This window comes from Lactuca sativa, chromosome 6 (genome assembly GCF_002870075.4).
Source record: "Lactuca sativa cultivar Salinas chromosome 6, Lsat_Salinas_v11, whole genome shotgun sequence".
In the NCBI taxonomy this organism is placed as follows: domain Eukaryota; kingdom Viridiplantae; phylum Streptophyta; class Magnoliopsida; order Asterales; family Asteraceae; genus Lactuca; species Lactuca sativa.
Genome location: NC_056628.2, coordinates 81,322,982 through 81,346,394, shown reverse-complemented (window position 1 = coordinate 81,346,394; position 23,413 = coordinate 81,322,982). Strand labels below are relative to the sequence as shown.

The 23,413-nt window shown below is 36.3% G+C and overlaps 1 protein-coding gene across 1 annotated transcript; it reads right to left on the bottom strand.

The window, feature by feature from the left end:
* Positions 1–12,605: 12,605 nt before the first annotated feature.
* LOC111889826 (NAC domain-containing protein 67) lies at positions 12,606–14,156 on the bottom strand. Its single transcript, XM_023885983.3, has 3 exons — positions 13,724–14,156; positions 13,334–13,629; positions 12,606–13,226 (listed from the first exon to the last, which is right to left on the bottom strand). The coding sequence occupies exons 1-3, from the start codon at positions 13,941–13,943 to the stop codon at positions 12,849–12,851; spliced, it is 894 nt and encodes a 297-aa protein (XP_023741751.1). The 5' UTR covers positions 13,944–14,156; the 3' UTR covers positions 12,606–12,848.
* Between the last annotated feature and the right edge of the window lie 9,257 nt (positions 14,157–23,413).

Genomic DNA, 23,413 nt, shown 5'->3' with positions numbered 1-23,413 from the left:
GTTGCACAAATGATAAGCAAAGTCTCTTCACTTCCTCTTCCTAAAATGCCTCATCAATCATATTGCTTTCTACATTATAGTGAGCCTATAATAGTAATTATTCCAAGAAATTAGGAGCAAACAAATCAAGTATGAACTCATTGTTCTTCGTTCATGGCCATAAGGGTAGCTGTTTTGTAAGCCAAATGATTTCCAAAACTCCAATTTTCACATATACTAATTAATACAAATTAAAATGATTTCCAATTTTTAACTTTAATCAACCACATACAATACCGAAGCATGCTAATGCAACCCTCTATTTGAACATTATCACAAATTTAGCCCAATACATTTCTCCTATACATTTCATCGAACAGGTAGTAGACCACACTGAAAGGACACACATTAGGTAGAAAAAAGGAAATCGATATCGACTCCAGCAAATTTAGAGAACAAAAAATCGATTCTACTAACATAAGAAAACCATTTCAGCGAAAAGGGACGAGTTTTAGGGTAAGACCAAAAAACCTTACCGCGATAGTTACATGGAAAGTTCTGTTCAGTAGAACACATCCACATATTTTTGATTTCAGCATAAGGATTTTTGAAAATATTTTTAATCTCAGAGATGGTTGCATGGAAAAATCGATTTCATAGAAAAATCGATTTCAGAGAAGAGATGGTTACATGGAACAAAAACGATTAGGGCTTACCAATGGGAGAAGGTGCGGCGCTAGAGGTGTGGGAGGTGGCGTCGGAGGTGTGGTCGGTGGCAACGACCGGAGATGTGAAGCTGGAGAGGATGGATGTGGGTGCTGTTTGATTGCTGCAAGAACGACGAGAAGATGGGATACGAGGGTAGGGCGAGGAAAAAAACAAAGTGAGGGAGAACCGTTCAGGTATTCAAGAACATAAGCAAGTGTGAAACTTGGATGAGTTTCACATCCCCGTCAAGAGAGGAACACAAGCCAAGATGCAAACTTGATACCTCAAAAATCTTCCCCACAAGATGATGATTCTGGATCCAAAGCCTCTCCACCAATCCAAACAACTTCAAGCTTCTCTTCTTTCCTTCCCAAGGGCAAAATGTGCACCAAAACCTTCCAATAGCTCAAGAACGCCATCAAGATGCTACAAGGTTGATTTACGTTTTTTTTGGGTAAGGAGGCTAGCTTAAAATGAAAGTGGGGGAGAACCGTTCAGGTATTCAGGAACATAAGCAAGTGTGAAACTTGGATGAGTTTCGCATCCCCGTCAAGGGAGGAACACAAGACAAGATGCAAACTTGATACCTCAAAAATCTTCCCCGTCAAGGGAGGAACATAAGCAAGTGTGAAAGTTGGTATCAAAGACTTGGTTTGAGGGATTCGGATGCACCTTCGGGTAAATCTAGACTCAAACTGAGGAAGTAAGAAAAGTTTTCAAAGAAATAATTTTCTAAAGCGAATAAAAGTTCAAAGAAAAAGTGAGAAAGAGCAGTGTGTACAATCAGCCAGAGCCCGAACGGTGATTTCCCAAAATACCCTTACTTTTGTGTCATGAGATATTTATGATGCACTTTATGAGATATTATTGCATGCTAGAGACAGGCTAGGTATTTCATATCTTAGGACTAGAGTGGCCTGATTTGTGATGCCTTAGCCTAGGGATTGCTGTTATATGCGATGTGCTTTTGAGTATGTGATGAGTGAGAATATTTAGTTGGAATCCTTTAGGGGATTTGAGTAGAGGAGTAATCTAGGGGAGATACCTAGATAAGTACCGTGGTACTTAGAGAAAGAATAGTTAGAACCCGTGAGGGGGAAGAGTTGCAGAGTTCGGTGGTACTTTCGAGGATGAGCAGAGCAATCGGAGTTATCACCCAGAGCGAGTCATATATATTCTTCAATGATCGAATGTTGCTTGCTTCGTTCTTTGTGGAACTCTCGATGATGGGAGTCAGCTACCAAGTGAATATGACGATATTCAGGAGGTAGATGGATGGCATCATTAGGAGCTCTTCAGCAGCTGATGGCAGAGAAGTGTGGGAATCTAGGAAGAGCCTAGGGAGTAACCTTAGCCAGATGAGTGCGCTAGCAGAGTAGAGAATTTCGTTGGGGAGAGAGCGCGCGACGGAATTGGTGAACAAGAAGGTCGAGCAGCTACTTAGGAGCTCCGGGATAGTCCGTGTGGAAAGTATGGGTAGATGTGGCAGGTAGTATGGGCCCGTACTACTGAAAGCAGAGGACCCATACTTGATACAGGGAGTATTCTGAAGGTTCTAATGAGCGGATGGAGGGGTGATGTTATGGTTCGAGTACCATACATCGAAGCGTACTGAGGAGTGATGTTATGGTTCGAGTACTATACATCGGAGCAGATTGAGGAGTTAGGTTATGCTTCGAGTACCATACATCGGAGCGGATTGAGGAGTGATGTTATGGTTCGAGTACCATACATCGGAGCAGATTGAGGAGTGATGTTATGGTTCGAGTACCATACATCGGAGCGGATTGAGGAGTGATGTTATGGTTCGAGTACCATACATCGGAGCGGGTTGAGGAGTGATGTTATGGTTCGAGTACCATACATCGGAGCGGATTGAGGAGTGATGTTATGGTTCGAGTACCATACATCGGAGCGGATTGAGGAGTGATGTTATGGTTCCAGTACCATACATCGGAGCGGATTGAGGAGTGATGTTATGGTTCGAGTACCATACATCGGAGCGGATTGAGGAGTGATGTTATGGTTCCAGTACCATACATCGGAGCGGATTGAGGAGTGATGTTATGGTTCGAGTACCATACATCGGAGCGGATTGAGAAGTGATGTTATGGTTAGAGTACCATACATCAGAGCGGATCGAGGAGTGAAGTTATGGTTCGAGTACCATAAATCGGAGCGGATGAAGGAATGATGTTATGGTTCGAGTACCATACATCGGAGCAGATGGATGAGTGATGCTATGGTTCGGGTACCATACACCGGAGCATATTGAGAAGAGATGTCATGGGATGAGTACCATGGTTCGTAGTGAATGATGCTTGTGGTTCTCCGGTTATCCGGTCACGATTGATGAGGTAGAGATTGGATGCTATGGGTTTTAGGCCTGTGGGCCATGATTGAGTTCGAAGAGGCGTCCCTTGAGAGGGAGGTCAAGAGCATATCAGAGTATTTTGGTAAGGAGTTAGAGGGAGGGGAGAATTTCGGTATGAGTTGAGCAATCAGTCGATAGAGGAGATGTCACCTTCTATGACCTGATTGGTGCTATTTATGTTCGTGTGCGGAACATGAGAGGCCTGATGTTTATGTTTCGGGTTTGGGGGTAAAACCCTGCAGGTTGTCATTGATGATGATTTTCCATCAGGGTATCAGGTAGCATGTGTGCTGCGAGACAGTGATTTACCATGAGCAGATAGTCAGTTGGGACTGATATAGTCGAGGACCACGTTACACCTATTTGAGTATAGTAGGGCGTATTGTAGAGGTATCAGTGGGGAGTCCAGTCGAGTTAATCAGTGCAGTGGTTTTTCTATCTATGTTGGGTATTGAATATGGGAGTGGGTCCCTGTTCTTGGGATGATCCATGTGTTGGAACGTTGGTTGATGAGTCGAAGTGGGGAATATGATGATTTCGTGGTCCAGTCTATGAGTCAGTGATGTTATTTGACAGTTGAGTTGTTGGTATTGGATTGGTGCGAGACTTGGAACGACTAGAGGCAGTAGTGACGAGAAGTTCTTGAGGATTTCATCTGAGGTTCAGAGTTATGAGATCGATTGATTTCCTTAAAGGGGATTATCGGGCGTTGCGTAGCACTTTCCAGGGGCAGGTGCGTTATTGCTGGTGGAAATAATTCTTGAGGTTGTTGATGTGTCAGATAGTGATGGTTCGAACCCTAAGTGGGGGAGAACCGGGTGGTTTATTAAGAGAACCAGAGATTTGTGCAAGAGCGGTTAGGGGTTGGATGCAGAAACCTGCGGCTTGAATTCAGGAGATCAGGGTCATTGGTGGTCAAGGAAAGGTGTAGGGCGAGATAATGCATGTGGTGTATGCCTGAGAGAAGGATGGGTGTCTCCACGGCGGGTGGTCAATGGTCAGGAATCTGGTGGTGGTCAGAGTCGTTTCAAGTGGAAGACTCGTAATGATGGTATGGGCAGTTGAGAACTTCTGGGTTGAAATATGGGTAGAAGATTATCGAGTAGCCAACTCCCGGGCTGGGATGTGTATTCTTGCTTGAATTTTGAGCAGTAGTGGAAAGGGTTTCGGAGGATCATCAGTGTGTTCTGAAGGGTTAGCGCCTTCCTTGTATTCCAATTAAGTGTTTGGATGCACTGAAGTTGCGCATCGAGTGATATAAGAAACTATTACGGGATTCAGAGGAAATGTATTGTTGTGTGTCTATGGTGTTGGGAGTAAGGGAATCAGTGGTAGAGGTAGGACATTGTGATGCTCTGTTAGGGTGTTCTGTGGTTTCCGCGTATAGCGTCCCGATTTCAGAGTTATTTAGAGTCTTGGGTTAAGATGACTGGGGATGTATCATGTATCCACGGTTCCAGTGGGAGCCCTTCGTGTATTGTCATCAAGAGGGATTATTTAAGGAAGTGGATCTCCGCAGAGGTAGGTTCTGTGTTATGGCGGTTGCCGCCAGAGTCTGTAATGCATATCGGGGCAAGTGTGTGTGTAACTATCTATGATAGTCTTCGGTGCATGAGTTAGTGATCATAGTGTGGCGTTGTAATGAGAATGAGAGTATAGGGTGAAGCTATGGGGAGCCATAGTATTCACCAGTCAGAGGGTGTTGTGATGCTACGGGGAGCCGTAGTACTCACAAGTCAGAGAGAGAGAGAGAGAGTCGTGATGCTACGGGGAGCCGTAGTATTTGCCAGTCAAAGGGTGTTGTGATGCTACAGGGATCCGTAGTACTCACAAGTCAGAGGGAAGGAGTCGTGGTACTACGGGGAGCCGTAGTACTCACTAGTTAGTTGGCATTGTGATACTACGGGGAGTCGTAGTACTCACTAGTTAGTTGGCATTGTGATACTACGGGGAGCCGTAGTAATCACTTGTCAGAGGCTGTCGTAATGTTGTGGGAAGCCATAGTATCCACTAGACGGCAAGAGAGTGTGATGATGGAGTGTTCTCCGATAAGTGCATGATGCAGAAGAGTTTGGGGCTTGAGTAGCCCTAGTGTTGAGTTTTTGGAGCCTAGTGGTTAAACCAGGGCGAGACTGGGGTCTCCGTCTCTGTCGGGAGGGTCAGCGAGACGCACGAGAGAATATGCGCAGCAAACGCCAGACGTTAGAGCTGAGTCGATCTTCGATTGGATTGTATTTTTATGAGGAAAAGGGAATTCCGTGACTTGCGTGTCACTGGGCCGTGATAGTGGTCACGGGGAAGAAGTTAGTGAGATGTTTTGGATCATGTTATGTGTCACCTCTGGGGGTTCAGCTGTGGGGCCAAAAGCTGACCCGGTGCTCGGTATCGAAGATGAATATGAGAAATGAGCTAGAGTTTACCATGTTGATGTCTGTGGACACTTTAGAGAGATCGAGCGAGTCAGACGCTCGAGGATATGTTTCGGGCATGTGTATTAGATTTCGGGGGGAAATTGTGGCCCGTATTTGCCCTTGGCAGAGTTTTCCTACAACAACAGCCATCATTAGTGCATCAGTATGCCGCCCTTTGAGCTGTTGTAGGGAAGGGGGTATTGGACCCCATTTGCTGGGGAGAGGTAGAGCAACGTGTGATGGGAAGTACAGAGATTGTGCTTTAGACGTCAGAGCAGATACAGCAGGTCAGGCAGAGGTTGTTGACCACTCAGAGTCGCCAGAAGAGTTATGCGGACATGCGCCGGTCCGAGCTCGAATTTTTGGTCGGTGACCTTGTACTCCTGAAGGTCTCTCCTTGGAAAAGAGTGATTTGATTCAGGAAGAGGGGCAAGTTGGGGCCCCGATATATTGGTCCTTTCCGAGTGATCGCGAGGGTAGGCTGGATAGCCTATCGTTTGGATTTGCCAGCAGAGTTGGGGCAGATTCACGACACTTTTCATGTGTCACAACTGAGGAAATGTTTAGCCGATGAGTCGGCAGTGGCTCCAATAGAGGATATTCAGGTGGATGCGAGCCTGAATTATGCTGAGAGACCAGTGGAGATCGGAGATCGGAAGACCAAGGTTCCGAGGAACAAGGAGGTACCCTTGGTTTTGGTTCAGTGGCGGCATTGTAAGGGATCCAAGATGAACTGGGAGCCGGAGCGTGAGATGCGTGGGCAGCATCCGGAGTTATTTGCAAAGCAAGACTTCGAGGGCGAAGTCTAGTTCTAGTGGGGGAGAATTGTAACAGCCCGGAACCCCAAGTGTTATTTATTCATATATTTTTGGTGTTTTGTGAGGGGACTCGGCGAGTTGGAGCTCAAACTCGCCGAGTAGGATCGCGGTTTTGGACGCGGGTTCGCGCCGGGACTCGGCGAGTCCTAGGAATGGACTCGGCGAGTCCACGCTGTATAATGAAACCTTAATTTCCCGGTCCTGAGCCCTATTTAAGGGACCTTATGGCCTTCATTGCGGCTACCTTCGACCTTGGGAGCACCAGAGCAGCTGAGAGTTCTCGTGAGTGAGATAAGAGGCCATTATTCACCATTTTAGTGTGTATTTGCAAGAAAGGAAGAGGAAAGCCAAGCTAAGAGAGTTGGGGAGCTTAGATCTACTCCCATTTCGACAGAGGAAGCTAATTGAGGTAACATTCAGAGCTTATTCTCGTGTTTTTCTTGATATGGCCAAATCTAGGGTTTCTTCATGCCTTGTTTACCTTGTATTTGGAGTATAAGAGGTACCTAGATCTGGACCTTAGTAGGTCCAGAGAGTCCCAAATGCCATGCTTTATGCCTTTCCTTTTGAGTTGGAGACTTAGGTTTCCATTTTAGATGTCATTTCATCAAAAGAAGCCTTGTAGGCGTTGCTTGGTAGCCAAGATTGAGACTTTACGTGATGAATGTGCTTGGGAGGGCTAGATCTATGAGTTGTTGGAGCGGATCTGACCTCAGAAGCGAGATTGAGTCAATGCATGGCATGAACTCGCCGAGTCCGAAGAACAGACTCGGCGAGTAGCATGAAGATTGTCCTAACCACTCAGCGAGTGGTCTTGCCGAGTTAAGGGATGACTCAGTGAGTCAGGGAGAATTAGAGAGGGTTGACAGGTGGACTAAGTCAAGCTGGAACTCGCCGAGTTGTTCTTGAGACTCGACGAGTTGAGTCGTGGTGGCCCCGCGATTATGCCAGGTGAAACTCGTCGAGTCAGAGAAATACTCGACGTGTCAAGAGAGGATCCAAGGGAGTCAGTGGACACGTGTAGACTCGCCGAGTCGCCCCAGTGCACTCGCCGAGTCCGGTCAAAGTTGACCGTTGACTTTTGTTGACTTTTAGGGTTTGGTCAGCGATGTGGCCTTTGGGCCAAGAGAGGGGTAAAATGGTCTTTTACCCTTAAGAGGGTATCAAGAGAGGGTTGATCCTAGACTCGAGAGTTATATTCACGAGAGTATTTGCCTTATGTGTTAGGCGGTGGCAAGTTCGAGATTCAAGTGTGGGGATATCTGCTTTCTGCTTGCCGGGTGAGTCTTCTCACTATACTTTACCTTGAGTAGGTAACCAGAGTTATGTGACAGAGTATTTGTATGCTATGTGTTGTACTGCATTATTTCTATGTGATTTATGCTGTGCATGTTTACAGAGTTAGAACCGTAAGGTTCCCAGAGTTAGAACCGGAAGGTTTACAGAGTTAGAACCAGAGGGTTCATAGAGTAGGGTCCACGGACCCACAGAGTTATAGCCTCGAGTGGCTAATATGTGTATGTGTGGTATTTTGGGGAACTCACTAAGCTTCGTGCTTATAGTGTTTTGTGTTATGTGTTTCAGGTTTCTCTCAGGATCACGGGACGGCACCGACTCGATTGTACACACCAGAGAAAGAGTCATGTTTTGAGGATCCTGGTTTATTATGCAAGTGAAAATGGAGTTATGTTTTGTAATTCGATTATGTATGAGATTTTCAGCAAAGTATTTTTTTGAATTAAACGATTATTTCAAAATGAAAAATTGTTTTGAAATTTTCGGTGTTACAAGCTCTACAGTTTAACTAACCCACATATGCCTTACAATATCCCGGACGAACATCCAATTTCCATAAAAGCCCGAGCTGACAAATTACCGAAATACCCTTTGACTCCAAAGCATAAACTGAATACCCAAAACATCCAAATTACATTATCCAACCCCAACTGAGTCCAAATCTCACATCTTCAAGGATCTCAAGCCCCCTGATACCCAATCCCTGATCACTACTCCGAAATGGGAAACGATTCAAAACAGGGCGTTACAACTGGTATTAACAAACATGGTATTAAATTGGACTTTCTTGTATGCATTACATGTTGATCGTTAATTGAGAATTCTAACCATACACTTGGGTGTTTGTGATGAACTACTCAAGCTTACTTTTTTACGATAAAAGTGTCTTGATGTAATTATCCTCACATCATTATGTTTAGAAACGAAATGGTTTTTGGAGCCGATAAACATATGAAAACTACTATGATTGATTTTATAGTGTTCTAATCCTGTTTTTGGTAGTTACTAGTAGATTTAATTAAAAACTTAATGGGGTTGATTAACTTCAAGACCTAATTAGTATTATAAACTCTCCATAATCTCCTTGTTTTGCTTTGTGCTTTATGATGCTTTTTTTATATAAGTTTTCTTTCGTTATACATTTTTTTAAGAGGGGGAGGAATGTATGACTTAGGGGAAAATTTTGATTCAAAGAAACATGTGACAACCCGTAATTTCAAATCTTGTAAAAGTCAAACTTGGTAAACTAAATTCAAACTTATCCAATAAAAGTCAAACTTGTGCTTTGATGTAATCTTAAGGTTAGATTAATAGCCTTTTCATGGTAAAACACTTAGTTAAAAGGGTTGTAGAAATTTGAAAGTTAAAACACTAAAAAAACCAAGGACCTTCGCACGAGCCGCAAACCCTCGCATGGGCGGTAATCCCTCGGACCGCAAACGGTTTATAGCCGTAAACCTTCGGTTCGCAACCGTGACTCCTTTGGACTGTAAACTACTCCATATATATATATATATATATATATATATATATATATATATATATATATATATATATATATATATATATAAGTTTGTCTGAAATAATCCTCACTTCTACATTTCTAGCCGAAAACTCTAGCTTTTTCTCTCAAGATCTTCAACCGAAAACCCCTAGTTTTCTCTCAACTATCATCCGAGGATCATTTGATTCACCTTCGGATCTTGTTAAGAACATCTATTGTTCTTCCATTTCATCGATCAAACACCCTTCATTTCTGGGTTTATAGCCCTGAACCCTTGAATCTTCTTAGTTACACCAAGATCATACTCTTGATTATAGCCGAAAACACTTGAATCTTCAAGTGACCATGAATCGTTTACGGCCGTAAACACTGAAGCCAGACGTAAACTCCAACCAGTCACTCGATTTAGCTTCTAACACTTCTTTTGTAAGAAATTCTTACATCCTAGGTTGTTTCCTTAACACCTTTGAGGTCATATTCACTAATTTCATGCTTATATATATCATGTGAAATGCATTTTAGGACTTGTATTGTCTTGCAATCTAACTTGTGGAAACAATCATCCTATATCAATCATCCAACACAAATCACTCATACAAGGTAAGTTCATACCCATACAATTTACTTTTTTAAATGCTTTTAGGGGGGGGGGGGAATACAAGTAGAACACAATAGAATTGTGTTAACATTTACATTTGAAAACAAACAAACAAATGATTTCTTATGTTTTTATAAGTTGTTAAAATCATTTCAAAAACTCTTTTAAAACTATTTTAGATTGTTGTTTATTATCCAAATCGTATTCATTTATATATTTATGTATAGGTATGTTTTAACGGACTTAGGACTATTGCTAAATAGAGGCGCACACAAAAACCTGATCCTCGAAATGAAACCGATCCGATCCGAAAACCGGTTTCGGTCAATACCGGTTTTGACCAAACCGGATTGGATTAAACCGGTGACCGGATTCAAACCGGTTTGACTTTTCGGACTCGAAATCGGGTTTACCCCCGCATCACAATCCAGATTCTACAAAAACTGGTTCTTAAACCGTCGAAAAATCTGGTAAAACCTAAAAAAATCTGGATCAAACCAGTTTGAAATCGGATTCGAATCAGATTTTAACCGGATCCAGATCGGATTTGGCCGGATCGGATTGTTGACCGGATCGGATCGGATGCTGGGTTTGTGCATCTCTATTGCTAAATACCTTGACTTCTGTTCCTTGTTTGGTTACGGGCTTAGGGTAGGATCACTAGTCCGACTGTCGGCTAAATCATAGTTATACTTGCTAAACATACACATGAATATTAAACTCCATTTTCAACGTACATACTTAACCCAGTTGCATACATTGGGCAAATGAGTATTTTCTCCAAAACAGTTACAGTTCAAACAAATATACTAGTAACTATAATAGGTATAGTTTAGAGGAGCAGTAGATACTATTTTCTAGAACAGAGGAACAATATATGAATAAATACATACATACATACTAATACTATTCATTACAAGGTATATTATTCTTTTACAAGAACAGAAAGGAACTTACATACTATACATGAACAAGATAACTAAAATGTGAGATACTATTTCATGGCATAGCAATATTCTTGCTATGCTACGTTTTATAACCAAAGTCTCCTGGAGGGAGAGCGTGAGTTTATGTATAGATCTATACGAGATTGACAATCCCACACCTCACTACTAGCTATAGTAGGACCTGTAGGTCTACGGGTGACAAATGTCATAACTTTTTCGATGCCTAAAGAAGTCGTGTTTTACACTAGTCAATCAAGCATAGTTATAACTTTATCACATTTGAACCTTAATTAACCAGTTTTGTTTCAAGGTAGATAATGCATCAGTAGTGTATTTCATACAATACTACTGTAAACCTTCATTTTCCATTACATTCATTCAGTGATTTTCTCTCATGAGAAATGCATACTATTTTTCTAGTAAAGATGGTTTACAAATATGGAATACATACATTTTATACTATTTCAAGTACAAACATACATTTTACACTATTACTAGAGAACAAACATACAAAACAGTCGGGTCTTGGGTAGAAGACTACATTTCATTTTTAGAAGAAAATATAAGATTTTCTGGGAAGTATACAAACATTTCACTAGACAAACACAAACATTTTCATGAAACAACTACAAACTTTTGACACTAAAACGCTTATGAATTCACCAACTTAAATGTTGATACTCTCTTTCAAAATAACTTGTATTCTCAGGGAACCAGTAGACAGGTACACTGGAAAAGTTTTGAGAAGACGGAGCATGTTCAAGACTATTCTATTAATGCAATGGTAGTTGTTGCTTTTTTTACTATTGTACATTGTTATGATACTGTATATGACGCCCTCCGCCCCCGAATGTTTCCGCCATCTCGGTTTGGGGGTGTGACAAAACATGTGTGATTGAGGGAAATTATTAGAGACAGACAATCGTAGGAGAGGTGGAAATAGATGTTGGCCAAGGAAGAAAGGATCACTTTGGAAAAATTTCAGTTTGGTGTTAGTCTAAATTATTCGGTATTTTGGCTTGGTATTTCCATAGTCAAAACCTAAAATTTTCGATTTGGTTTTGGTTTTAATGGTCAGTAATTACGTTATCTCATCATAAATTACTATGTTTAATGATTAGAAATTACATTGTATTCTGAATTTTTTTTTTAATTTTATAAAAAAAATGATGTTTTTGAAAATCTTTTTATTATAAATGGATTTTTTGAAAAAAGAAAAGGTTAATCTAAAAAAAAACCTTATATTTTGTATTTTTTCGGATTAAACCTCAAATTTATTTTTGACCTGAAAAAGACCTTGTATTTTTTTTCATTTTTCCCGATCTTACCCTTTTAGGGTTTCTTTTGAAAAAAAAAAACTAAAAAAATTGAGTGTTTAATCGGAAGCATTTAAAAGGTTGAGGGTTTTTTTGGGAAAAAAAAATACAAAGTTGAGGGGTTTTTTTAGAAAAAAGAAAAAATACAAGGTTTTTTCAAACAAAAAATAAAGTTATTATTATTATTATTATTATTATTTTATGAGATTAGCCCAAAAGAAAAAAAAAGGATTTTAAGATAAAATGTTGAAAACTTAATAGTGTTCATGAAACTTTCCCTGAGTTAATTACGTGATTTTTCTGATTATTAACTGAATTTTTTTTTTCCTTTTTCGTATATATACTTCGTACTTGGGGGGTGTTTGGCATAGCTTTTGAGAAGTCAAAACATCTTTTAGAAAAAGATAGAAGCCAAAAGATGTTTGACAAAACAATTTTAAAACCTAATTTTGGATTTTTGATAGAAGGAAAATCAACTTTTTGGAAAAGTCAGCAAAAACCTGACTTTTTGCAACTTTTTCAAAAATGACTTTTGGCCCTTAAAAAACTAAGCCAAACACCCCCTTGGTAAAAAGGATAAATTACTAAATATTTCATAAAGATTCCTATTAAATTAAAAGAACTGTAGACGTTGGATTGTCTTTTACGGGTTGCTTATAGCCAAACATCTAAAGTTCTATAAAATCTTACGATTCAAATTGTCTTTTACATATTAAAAATGATCAACATAACACCAACCTAAGAATTCTGTTGTATTTACATGAATGAAAAATCTCATGAATCGAATTTATCCAAAACTCTCATGGATCAAACACTAAAATTTCCCTAAAATACTCAATTCCTTAATTGGAAAATTGTTGTTGATTTGAATTATAACTGTTTGGCATCTTCTAGAATCTAGATGTCATGATTAGGAGGCAGTTCTTCCAAACAATGATACAAATCTTCCAAACTCAAATTGTCAAGCCACTCATTCCCATCATCATCATCATCTCTTTGCATCAAATTTTCTACAGTGATTTGCTCACTTGTCCCGTTGACTTTAGTCAAAGATTCTGGTGGTAAGTCGCTCAAGAACATGACGTCGTCACCTTCAAACTCGCCATCCAAATTTTCAAATGAATTCACACTATCACTGTTGTTACTTTGTGATTCTTCTAATGGTGATGCAGGATGAAGATCACGTGTATGATGAACGTTATTATCTTCTGGTATGATCCTCTCGTTTGGATTGTTCTTCTTGTTGTAAAGACGACACAAAACCCAATCATCCAACTAGAATTATTAGAACATACCCATGTCAATCCAGTGGTTCTTATTGAAAAATTCAATATTTAGGAAGAATTTAGATGGAAAACACAAAATGAAAATGTCAAACGCACCTTAGAAATGGTGGAATTGGTGTGTTTAGAAGAGGTAGAGTTTGGCATATCAAGTCTATACTCATGCATTATCCAATTCGTCTTGATCCCTTTAACGCCTTTTCCTGCATAAAATACCAAAGCTTTCTTGATCCCCACGACTGTATTCGGGTCGGATTTTGTCCTTATGGGTTTATCAGCTCCGGTAGCCTTCCAGTACCCGTTTCCAGTTACCCGGTTTGGTCTTGACCCGTTAGGGTATTTCCTGTCTCTTGGTGTGAAGAAGTACCATTCCTTTGTTCCAAACAGAGCCATTTCTGAAGAGATTTAGGGCAAAATTCTTCAGTAATCAGGCTTTAATAAGCTGCAAATTGCGAAGTAAGATGCTATGGAGTTGAAAAGAAAAGTTACCAGGAAGCTCCCATGGATCGTGCTTGTAGAGATCAACCTCAGCGATGATTGACGGAGGTGGAGCAACACCAACAATCTCCGCCGTCGTTTGGGACTTGCGGCAGAGATAGTGAACGATGAGCTCCTCGTCTGTCGGGTGAAATCGGAAACCGGGAGGCAAATTCAACTCAGCTTCAGCATCTCTTACCCTTTTTGTTACGGATTTCGACGGCGATCTCATATTTTAATGCGATGGAACCAAAATCGACCTGAATCGAATCTGTATCTGATTTTCTGGTTTCTTGTTGTGGTTGAAAATGTGTACGAATTGAAGTTGAAATGTAAAATTTGAAGATGAGGAGAATTGAGGAACCCCATGGGAGTGTTATATACCTGCTCTGAATTGGATTAGGAAATTCGAGAGTTTTTGGAGAACGACAGAGGAAATAGAGAAGTGTCTCGTGTGGCCTCGACAATAATGGGCCCAACATCCTTTGAGGCGTCATCAAAATTTATAGCTCGTATATAACAAAAAATGATACATATAGAAAAGATATATTAAACATTTTTTAATCATGTAGTATGATTTATTAGAGGGTGTTTGATAGGGAAAAAAATGACAGCTTATTGCTTATTTTCACCACAATAAGCTAATTTAAGTGTTTGGATAGGATGCTTAAAAAATTAGCTTATTGCGGTGGGAATAAGCTAAATAAGCTGATTTTAATAAGCAAGGGGGGTAATGTTTATTGCTTATTGCTTATTGCTTATTAGTCATTTTACTCATATAAGCTGTTTTGTTTGCCAAACACTTCAAATGCTTATTGCTTATTGTTTATTCCCATCGCAATAAACTAATCCAAACACATTTTAAAAAAATGCTTATTCTCACCACAATAAGCAATAAGCAATAAGCTAATAAGCTAAAAACTTGTTTATCTAAACACCCTCTTAGTTTGAGTAAATTGCATGGCCCGACTCTTTGATTAATATAACATCTTTGGTTCAAATTTGACCTATTGTTCCGGAAATTGTCCCTATTTGATTGATATAACACCTTTGTTCCAAACTTATAATTACTGTAAAAATTGTCTATATTTCAAACTAAATTCGTATGTTTGGTTTATACCTCTTCCTTTCGTTACCATGCAGTGTTAAAGACCCTCTCATGTGCACGTCATGTGAGGGCATTTATGTATTTTCATAACCCAAACAAAATTACCATTGATGTCATGTTCCTCATTAATTTATAGTATAATTTTCGAATCTTTGGGATTTTTGACTATTTTCTCAAAAAAAAAAAAAAAAAAAAAAAAAAAAAAAAAAAAAAAAAAAAAAAAAACAATTGCACGATAATTTATGCTTAGAATATGAAAATTCATAAATAGTAATCGTCAGAATATAACATTTTTGAGTTATTATATTCATAATGCAGATTTTTATGAGACGAAGTTCAACTCTAAAAACTACTTGGATGTTAGGAATTATCTGTGAATTGGTTGTGGCCTCTAGGCATTAGGGGTTAGTATCAGATAGGGATGTCAATGGGACCAAACAGGAGCGGAAATAATTGTCCTCGCTCCCGTCCCCGAAATCAATTGTTGCCCCCGCTTTCGGTCCCGCCCCTGAATCCCCCGTTTACATAGCCCCCGGTTACTTTCATTACCCCCGGTCTCGCCCCCGTTCTCCCGACTTATAGGCTTAAAATTCATTTTTTTTTTTGCTAACAAACCGTTTTGTTTTTGGCTAAAAAAATATTTTTAATAACTTTAAAAGCTTAAAACCTAATATTTTAGAAACTAAAAATTAAAAATCCAACATTACAAAACAACAATTCCAACAATCTTACAAATATAAATACGACAAATCCAACATTACAAATATAAAATACTTACATATCCAAAAATATATGATCAATTCGCTACATTTTCAACATTCTTTAATTGGAAACGGGAAAGTGAAACCTGCACTAAACCTAAAATTAGAAAATCTATTTTGTATATGTATTTTATATTAAATATATATATTTTTCATCAATGTACAACCACGGCCCCCGCAGGAGTACGGGACGGAAATACCGATTCCCGACCCCGGTCTTGAAAATAAACGGGGTTTAATTGTGCCCCCGCCCCCGCTCCAGCTCCTGTTTTTTTTTTTTTTTTTTTTTTTTAATTTTTGTCTCGTACGGTATCGGGGTCCCACAAAGGGTTTTTGACATCCCTACCCTACATCCACACAATATTTGTTAATATACATTTGAACCTACCCCCCCCCCCCCCCCTCTCTCTCTCTCTCTCTATATATATATATATATATATATATATATATATATATATATATATATATATATATATATATATTACCTTATAAAGCATTTTTTGGTCAAATGTTGTATTTTAAGTCGTACAAATATACAATGCATTTATACAATCAATTTATGCATTACAAAAAGAGTAGAGTACATATGGTCAACAGTTGAAAAGGTCAAATCTCTTATCCCTTATTCTTAGTCTATTTTGACCCGGTTCATTCCTTATCTCCGTATTTCTCCAAATCTCGCAATTTCTGTTCACAAATCTTGGATATATATCGCTGACGTTTCCATTTCTAGGGTTTAATTCATCTTTCAGCATTCAACCACCATTGTCACATCCGTCGTTTGGCACGGGTAAACGGTTAGTATATATATATATATATATATATATATATATATATATATATATATATATATATATATATATATATATATATATATATATATATATTAGTATTTATCGTATTAGTAAATTTTTAGAATTTAAACACATGTTGACGTGTCCTATTTTCCTTTACTATTTTAAAATTGAACTCATGATAAAATTTAATAAAATCCTTTTGGATCGAGTTTTTAATCCCAACCATTTACAAAACCCTCATTCATGTTTCACAATGCTCAATAATACGGAAATTTTCATCCAGAAAACCCTCATACATATTGAGATATACCATTACCAACTTGTACTCATCGATATTGGTAGCCAATTAAACAAATTGATACCAAGTATATACTTAATGTATTAGTAATAGCAAAAAATTTATACCAGTGAAAATTTATATAGTATAAAATTTGGTAAAATTACCGGTCCTTATCAATACCACATCAAATAATACACTGACCAAGTTCCAACCCTTTGTTTCCGAATACTAGAACAAACCAAGGCTAATATTACTAAATGGGATTTTTGGAGTCCTCCAATCCAAAATAATATCATGCTGGACACCTCAATTAAAGATTTATACTAGCTTTTTGGACGCTCTACAAATATCTAATTATTAAAAAAATAATAAAAAAAAATAGAAGAACTTTTAACAAAGCTCTACAGTGACACTTTGTATAAAGATAGCAAAATGATAAGCTTTAAAAAAAATTAACCACCAACAAAACTAAAAACAATTAAAACGATTATCATAAGAAAAGTGTCAATAATAGATAACTCATCATTTAAATCGTGAATTGGAATGTTCTTTACAACTCATCGCTTCAGAAATTATTTTTTAAATGTATAATAAAAAATTTGATGTCAAAGACCTATTGTAATATTGTCTTATAACTTTATTACCTATAAGGCTGGCAAAAAGGGTCGGCCAACACAATCTATAATAATCGTTAGGCTGGATAGATGTTTTTAATCAGTTTAATTAAAGATTTCACTCTCTTTAATAAAACATCTTAACTCGTTTAATTAAATGAGTTTGATTGTATTTGAAATTTTCAACATAAACTCAATCAGTCAAGCCTTTTAAAAATTATATTTATATTTGTTAAATACTAATATTTATAATGTTAGATATTTCTAATGTTATTTGAAAACTTGATTTGTATTTGCGGTTATAATTTTTTCAAGAGAAATTAAATATACTCCTACCATTTGTTCATATTTTTCCTCCTACCATATCAAATATTGACATGTGTCACATTTAATTTGACATTTAATGAAATTAATAATCATTTAATCCAATTGTCAATATTTGATATGGTATGAGGAAAAATAAAAACAAATGGTAGGAAGATATTTAATTTTTCTTTTTTCAAACTTAACAGTTATTGATGTCTGTAATTATTTGTTTCTAAATTTATTTGAATAGGATTAAAGTAGGTAACATATGTAATTAGGTGTAGGTTTATTATAGATATTATTATTTTTTTGAAATTTAAGTAGGTCAACTTAATTGGATTTAACATTTTTGTTAAATATATTCAGTTGGATATATATATATATATATATATATATATATATATATATATATATATATATATATATATATATATATATATATATATATATATATATATAGGGTGAGTCAAGATCAAATAAGAAGGAAATTTTTGGTAGGAAGGTAAGAAGTTTTTTTTCTACATATTTTTTTCGCGAACAAACAAAATGAATCATTAGATGATTCATTTGTAAGATGATTCACAAGAAAAAATTCTCAAAAAAACATCTCGATGATTCATTTATACAATGATTTTGTTGTTATTCACTAAAATTGTCATAAAAGTAAATTCATTCTTAATTTACTTAAAAATAAGTCATAAATATGTTTTTTTGGGAATTTTTTCTTGTGACTCATCTTACAAATGAATCATCTAATGATTCATTTATTTTGTTCGTAAAAAAAATATGTAGAAAATAAACTTCTTACCTTCCTACCAAAAAAAAATTCTTACTGGATCTATATCCTATATAGGGTTATGTTATTTTGTTTTCACTATCTATTGTGTGCATGCATTATTGATTCGGGACCAAACATTTTAGATATTTTAAGAAAGTAATTAATACATATTACATGTTGAAGATATAATGGGTATTAATTACATCTTCAGCATTTAATATGCATTAATTACCTTTTAAAATAACTAAAATGATTGATCCAGAATCAATCATACATGTACACAATAGATAGTGAAAACATTTGAACCTAACTAACTAACTAACTAACTATATATATATATATATATATATATATATATATATATATATATATATATATATATATATATATATAGAGAGAGAGAGAGAGAGAGAGAGTTAGATTTAAATGTTTCTACTATCTATTGTGTGCATGTATGATTGATTTTGGACCAATCATTTTAGTTATTTTAAGAAAGTAATTAATGCATATTAAATGCTGAAGATTTAATTAATACTAATTATATCTTCAACATGTAATATGCATTAATTACTTTCTTAAAATAACTAAAATGATTGGTTCAGAATTAATCCTACATACACACAATAGATAGCTAGAACAAAATAACCTAATCCTATATATATATATATATATATATATATATATATATATATATATATATATATGTTTGGTTGGGTTAATAATTTTCAACCAATTTACATATTGAGTTGAGATTTTGTTTAATTAAATAGTTAATCCGGATATGAATCAACCTAATCTATTATCACCAAGGTTCTAAAAGGCGTGAGGCGTGGCGTGGCGGCAAGGCCAAGCCTCAAGCTTAACGAGTTATGACGAGCCATGACGTTTTTCAAGGCGTGATGTAAGGCGACGATTTTGTATTCATTTATAATTATATTACCGCATAAATATAAATTTATATCAAATATACCTAGTTTTTAGAAGTGTTATATCAACAACTAATCACAGAAAGTTAATAAAAAAACACAATACTTGTATGTCCGATTAGAAAGTGTATAAAAAAGAGCAAAAAAACGTGTCTCAAACGAAATAAAACGCACCATAAAACGCCATAACGCGCCATGGCACGCCATATCACACATTGCCACGCGCCACGCCTAACAACAACGTTATGAAGCTTTTCGTAACGGCGAAACCGCTTCTCACGCCATGACGCGCCTTGGCGCCTGCCATGGCGCGCCTTTTAGAACACTGATTATCACCAAAGGGCTTCTAGCTCAGCGGTATCAAGTATTGTCCTCTCTTTTTAAGGTTGAGGGTTTAAGTCTCATCGGAGATATATATGAATTTAGGAGTAGTTTAGGATTATATTGTAATTGTCGTTCAACAAAAATTTACTATCGCCCCTAATTATCTTTTTAATAACATGAATATAAGATGTTCACAATTTTCACAAACTTAATGGTATATATTAGATATATAAATAATAAAAACAATTATTTTAATAGATAAAATATAAAAATAAATAAAAATAATAACATTTAATTAAAATACACAACTATCTAGATTTTTCAATATCCGGAGTGCAAAAGATACTACCAACAGATTACACGTATTTGTGGTAGGGGTACACAAATCATATCAGATATATCTAAAATCCAAAAAATTATTCGATATGGATTTCAAATATTTAGTTTTTATAGAATCCAAAAGAGGTTTATCCTAACCGTCGAATATGGATCGGTTCTTCCGGTGTTTGATATCCACAAATTTTTTCCATGCCGTTTTTATTCGAATATGTATTTAGTTGGAGTTAGTTTTTTTTATTATTTTAAAAACATAATCAAACCAGATAAGATAATTCATCTCTTATCCAATTCGGGTCCGGTTATACCTTTTCATATATGTTTTCGTACAAAATATAGATAGAGAAATTAAATTGCTTCCTACTTTTTATGCCTACAATCAAAATCCGTTATCACCTAATCCAAATTTGACAAAAAAAATATTCAAATTGGAGTGAATCGTGATTTTATTAACATCTAATTTATGGTATTAAATGTGTTGTTGTTTTACCAACCATAACATTTATTTCCTTTTTTGCTCAAAAAAACTTGTTTATAAGAACCAATGCAAATGCAAAGAGTGTCAAACAAGTCAAGGGAGGTTGCCTGGGATCTTTCTTTGTAGTTTGAATTGGGACCCCTTCTATATGCAACATTACCTTTTGGATTGCTTGAAACGGTTTGGGACCATAATTAAGGGTTGAAACAAATTACCTTTCCTTTTGGACGTGTGTTTTTTCAATTGAAGCCGATTACCATATTTTTTTGAAAAAATATAAATGTTGAACGCTGAACCCGTGTTATGACCCATCAAATAAAGGTAACTCACTAAGTCCTAACAATAATTTCAACAAGTCAGCTATTTAACTCTTAAAACTCATTTACGGAATTTTGTATACCAATGACCATAACCAATAGAAAATTATTTAACGTACAACAACAAAATTTTCGATTCTTACATACAATGTTTTATATAAAGCTAAATGTGTATAGTAAACTTCTAGTTAGACTAGTTAGTGTTTTAAAATTTAAATAATATATGTTTTATAGTATATAATAACTACATATTTTAGGTTTCCTTATTTTAAACAAAATACAAGAGATTCTATATTTCATCAATTGATAATGATTTGCTATATTCTTAATATTATATTATATTATATCATAATTAGGTAGTTTTAAATCAGCTGCAAATAGTTTTAACAAAATGAATGAAATTTTAATTTGTTGTCATTTTACGCTAATAATTATTGAAGTACAATTTAAAAAATGGGAATAGACTAAAATGCATCGACAATGTGTTCATTTGACTTAATTTGGCTATGCATGAATAATAGGGTTATCAAAGCTGCCCAATTAAAAAATATGTTCTTAGAGTTTGGTATAACATTGTGAAAGTAATTAATGAGCTTGGCGAGTTGGATGTGAATATTTCTTCCGTTTTTAAATTTCAAGTGGGAGATGGTTTGCATACAATGCTTTGGCTAGATGATTAGTTAGGAAATGACACTTTAGCCTCCAAATTCCCTCCTCTCTATGTGTTACATAGGAGGAAATCATGTTTTTATATATGAGAGAACGAGTTATGCCACCTTTTCGTGGGCTTGGAAGAAGCAACCTAGTAGACATCATGAGCTGTCAGATGTAGGTCACTTAAAATGGGTTGATCAATCAGTTTGTGCGTTCTGATGGCCTCGTTCTTGGAGGTCGAGGTTGTCGAGTAAAGGTAAGTTCTATGTTCATGATCTAAGGGCTTTAATTGACAATAAGGTGACCATACTTGTATTAATCCTATGATTTGGATTCATTTGGTACCTCCAAAATGCATCAGGTTTGTTTGGCGGCCTTGTATGGGTCGTATCCCCTCGATAATGGTCCTTTCGAGTAGATGTATTAATATTTCCTCTACTACCTGTCAGTTGTGTTCTAATGGGGTGGATGAATCTGATCATTTGGTTGGTGAATGTTCTTTTGCGATTGACACTTTTTCTTGGGTCTTTAATTGGTGTGGTATTCTCCACGGTTTTTGAGTTTGTGAACTTCGTGACAACCTGAGACAATTGCCAAAAAATGGAGAATTCTTCTCGTCATCTTTTATGGCTTCCGTTGGCACGTTTGGAAAGCGAGAAACGACATATGGTTTAACAAGGTTCATACGACCTCTTCTTGGATGAAGCATATGGGTAATTTCGAAAATTATAAATATGTTTATTGGAGTTTCTACCTTTTAACATTTTGTAATATTTTCTTTGTTGTTTTCTTGCCCTATTTTTTTTTCTTTTTAGGCAGTCGTTTTTTTATAAAATCCACGGTTAAAAAATAACCAACAGAAAAAAAAAAAAAATGAAAGTTGCCCTAACTTAACTCTGGCCCGTTTTAAACAACATAATAATTGCATTTATTTATTCTTTTGTGTGAAAAATTGTACATATATTTATTGAATTAAAAAAAGATTAATATAAAAGCTTAAAATTATACAACTCGTGGGAGTCGCAATTGAAACTTTTTTAAAAATAGATAAAATCAATGCGGATATAGTTCTTGCTGATGCTATATGACCAAATAAGAGGTTTTTAATATGAAATCAGACTCTATGAATATGATCGAGTCAAATTTAACTTTTCACCGGACCTAATAAAAAACATATCGAATAATTCCTAATTTTCAATTTACAAGATAGGAATACTTATGTTGAAAAGAATTAAACACATCAAATTGTATTAAAAAGTGAAAGAGATATCATAAATGCAAGATTAAATATTAAATAATTGTTTGAGATTCCGAATATCAAGTTGTTAAAATATTGAGAATCTTTTGGTATTTTGACCTTGACTAAAGTCCTAACTGACTACAACGGAGATCAATCAATACAGCATACGCAACTGCTTACGTTATGTGTTTCCATTTTCCAAGTCAAACAAAAGGCGCACGCATGAAGATGATGATGTAGCTGCTTACGTCATTAAACATTGTCACTACCTGCGATCAAGTTTTTACTGCATGTTAAGTGCTAAATATTAAATGTAATTGACAAGTCTTCGCTATATGGATGTGTAGAAGTATATCTTGCTTTTTTGTGTAATCATGTTATATGTTTTATGAAGGGTAAATTACATGGTTAAGGTAATCATCGAGTTTAGTTTTTACAATTTTTTTGTAATGCGGACCGTCCCTAAATATAAAAAGACAATTTTACCCTTAATATATATATTTTTTAAACTCTTTTATCCATTATATTTTATTTTATGTTAAAGAAAAAATAAAACAAAATAATTCATCCACCTACCGGCCCACCCTAAATTAACGTCTTCTATTAAATCGCTCAATGTCTTTTCCCTGTAACTAGGTTACCTAAAACCATAACTAAAGAAGCTATATCTCTCCAACATTGGTGGCCTTACCCTCGTAGACAACCTTACCATTCGTCGGCAACCCCTATCTCCCTCATCTCCATCTCTGAGAACTCCACAGAACTCTGAACAATCAGCTTATC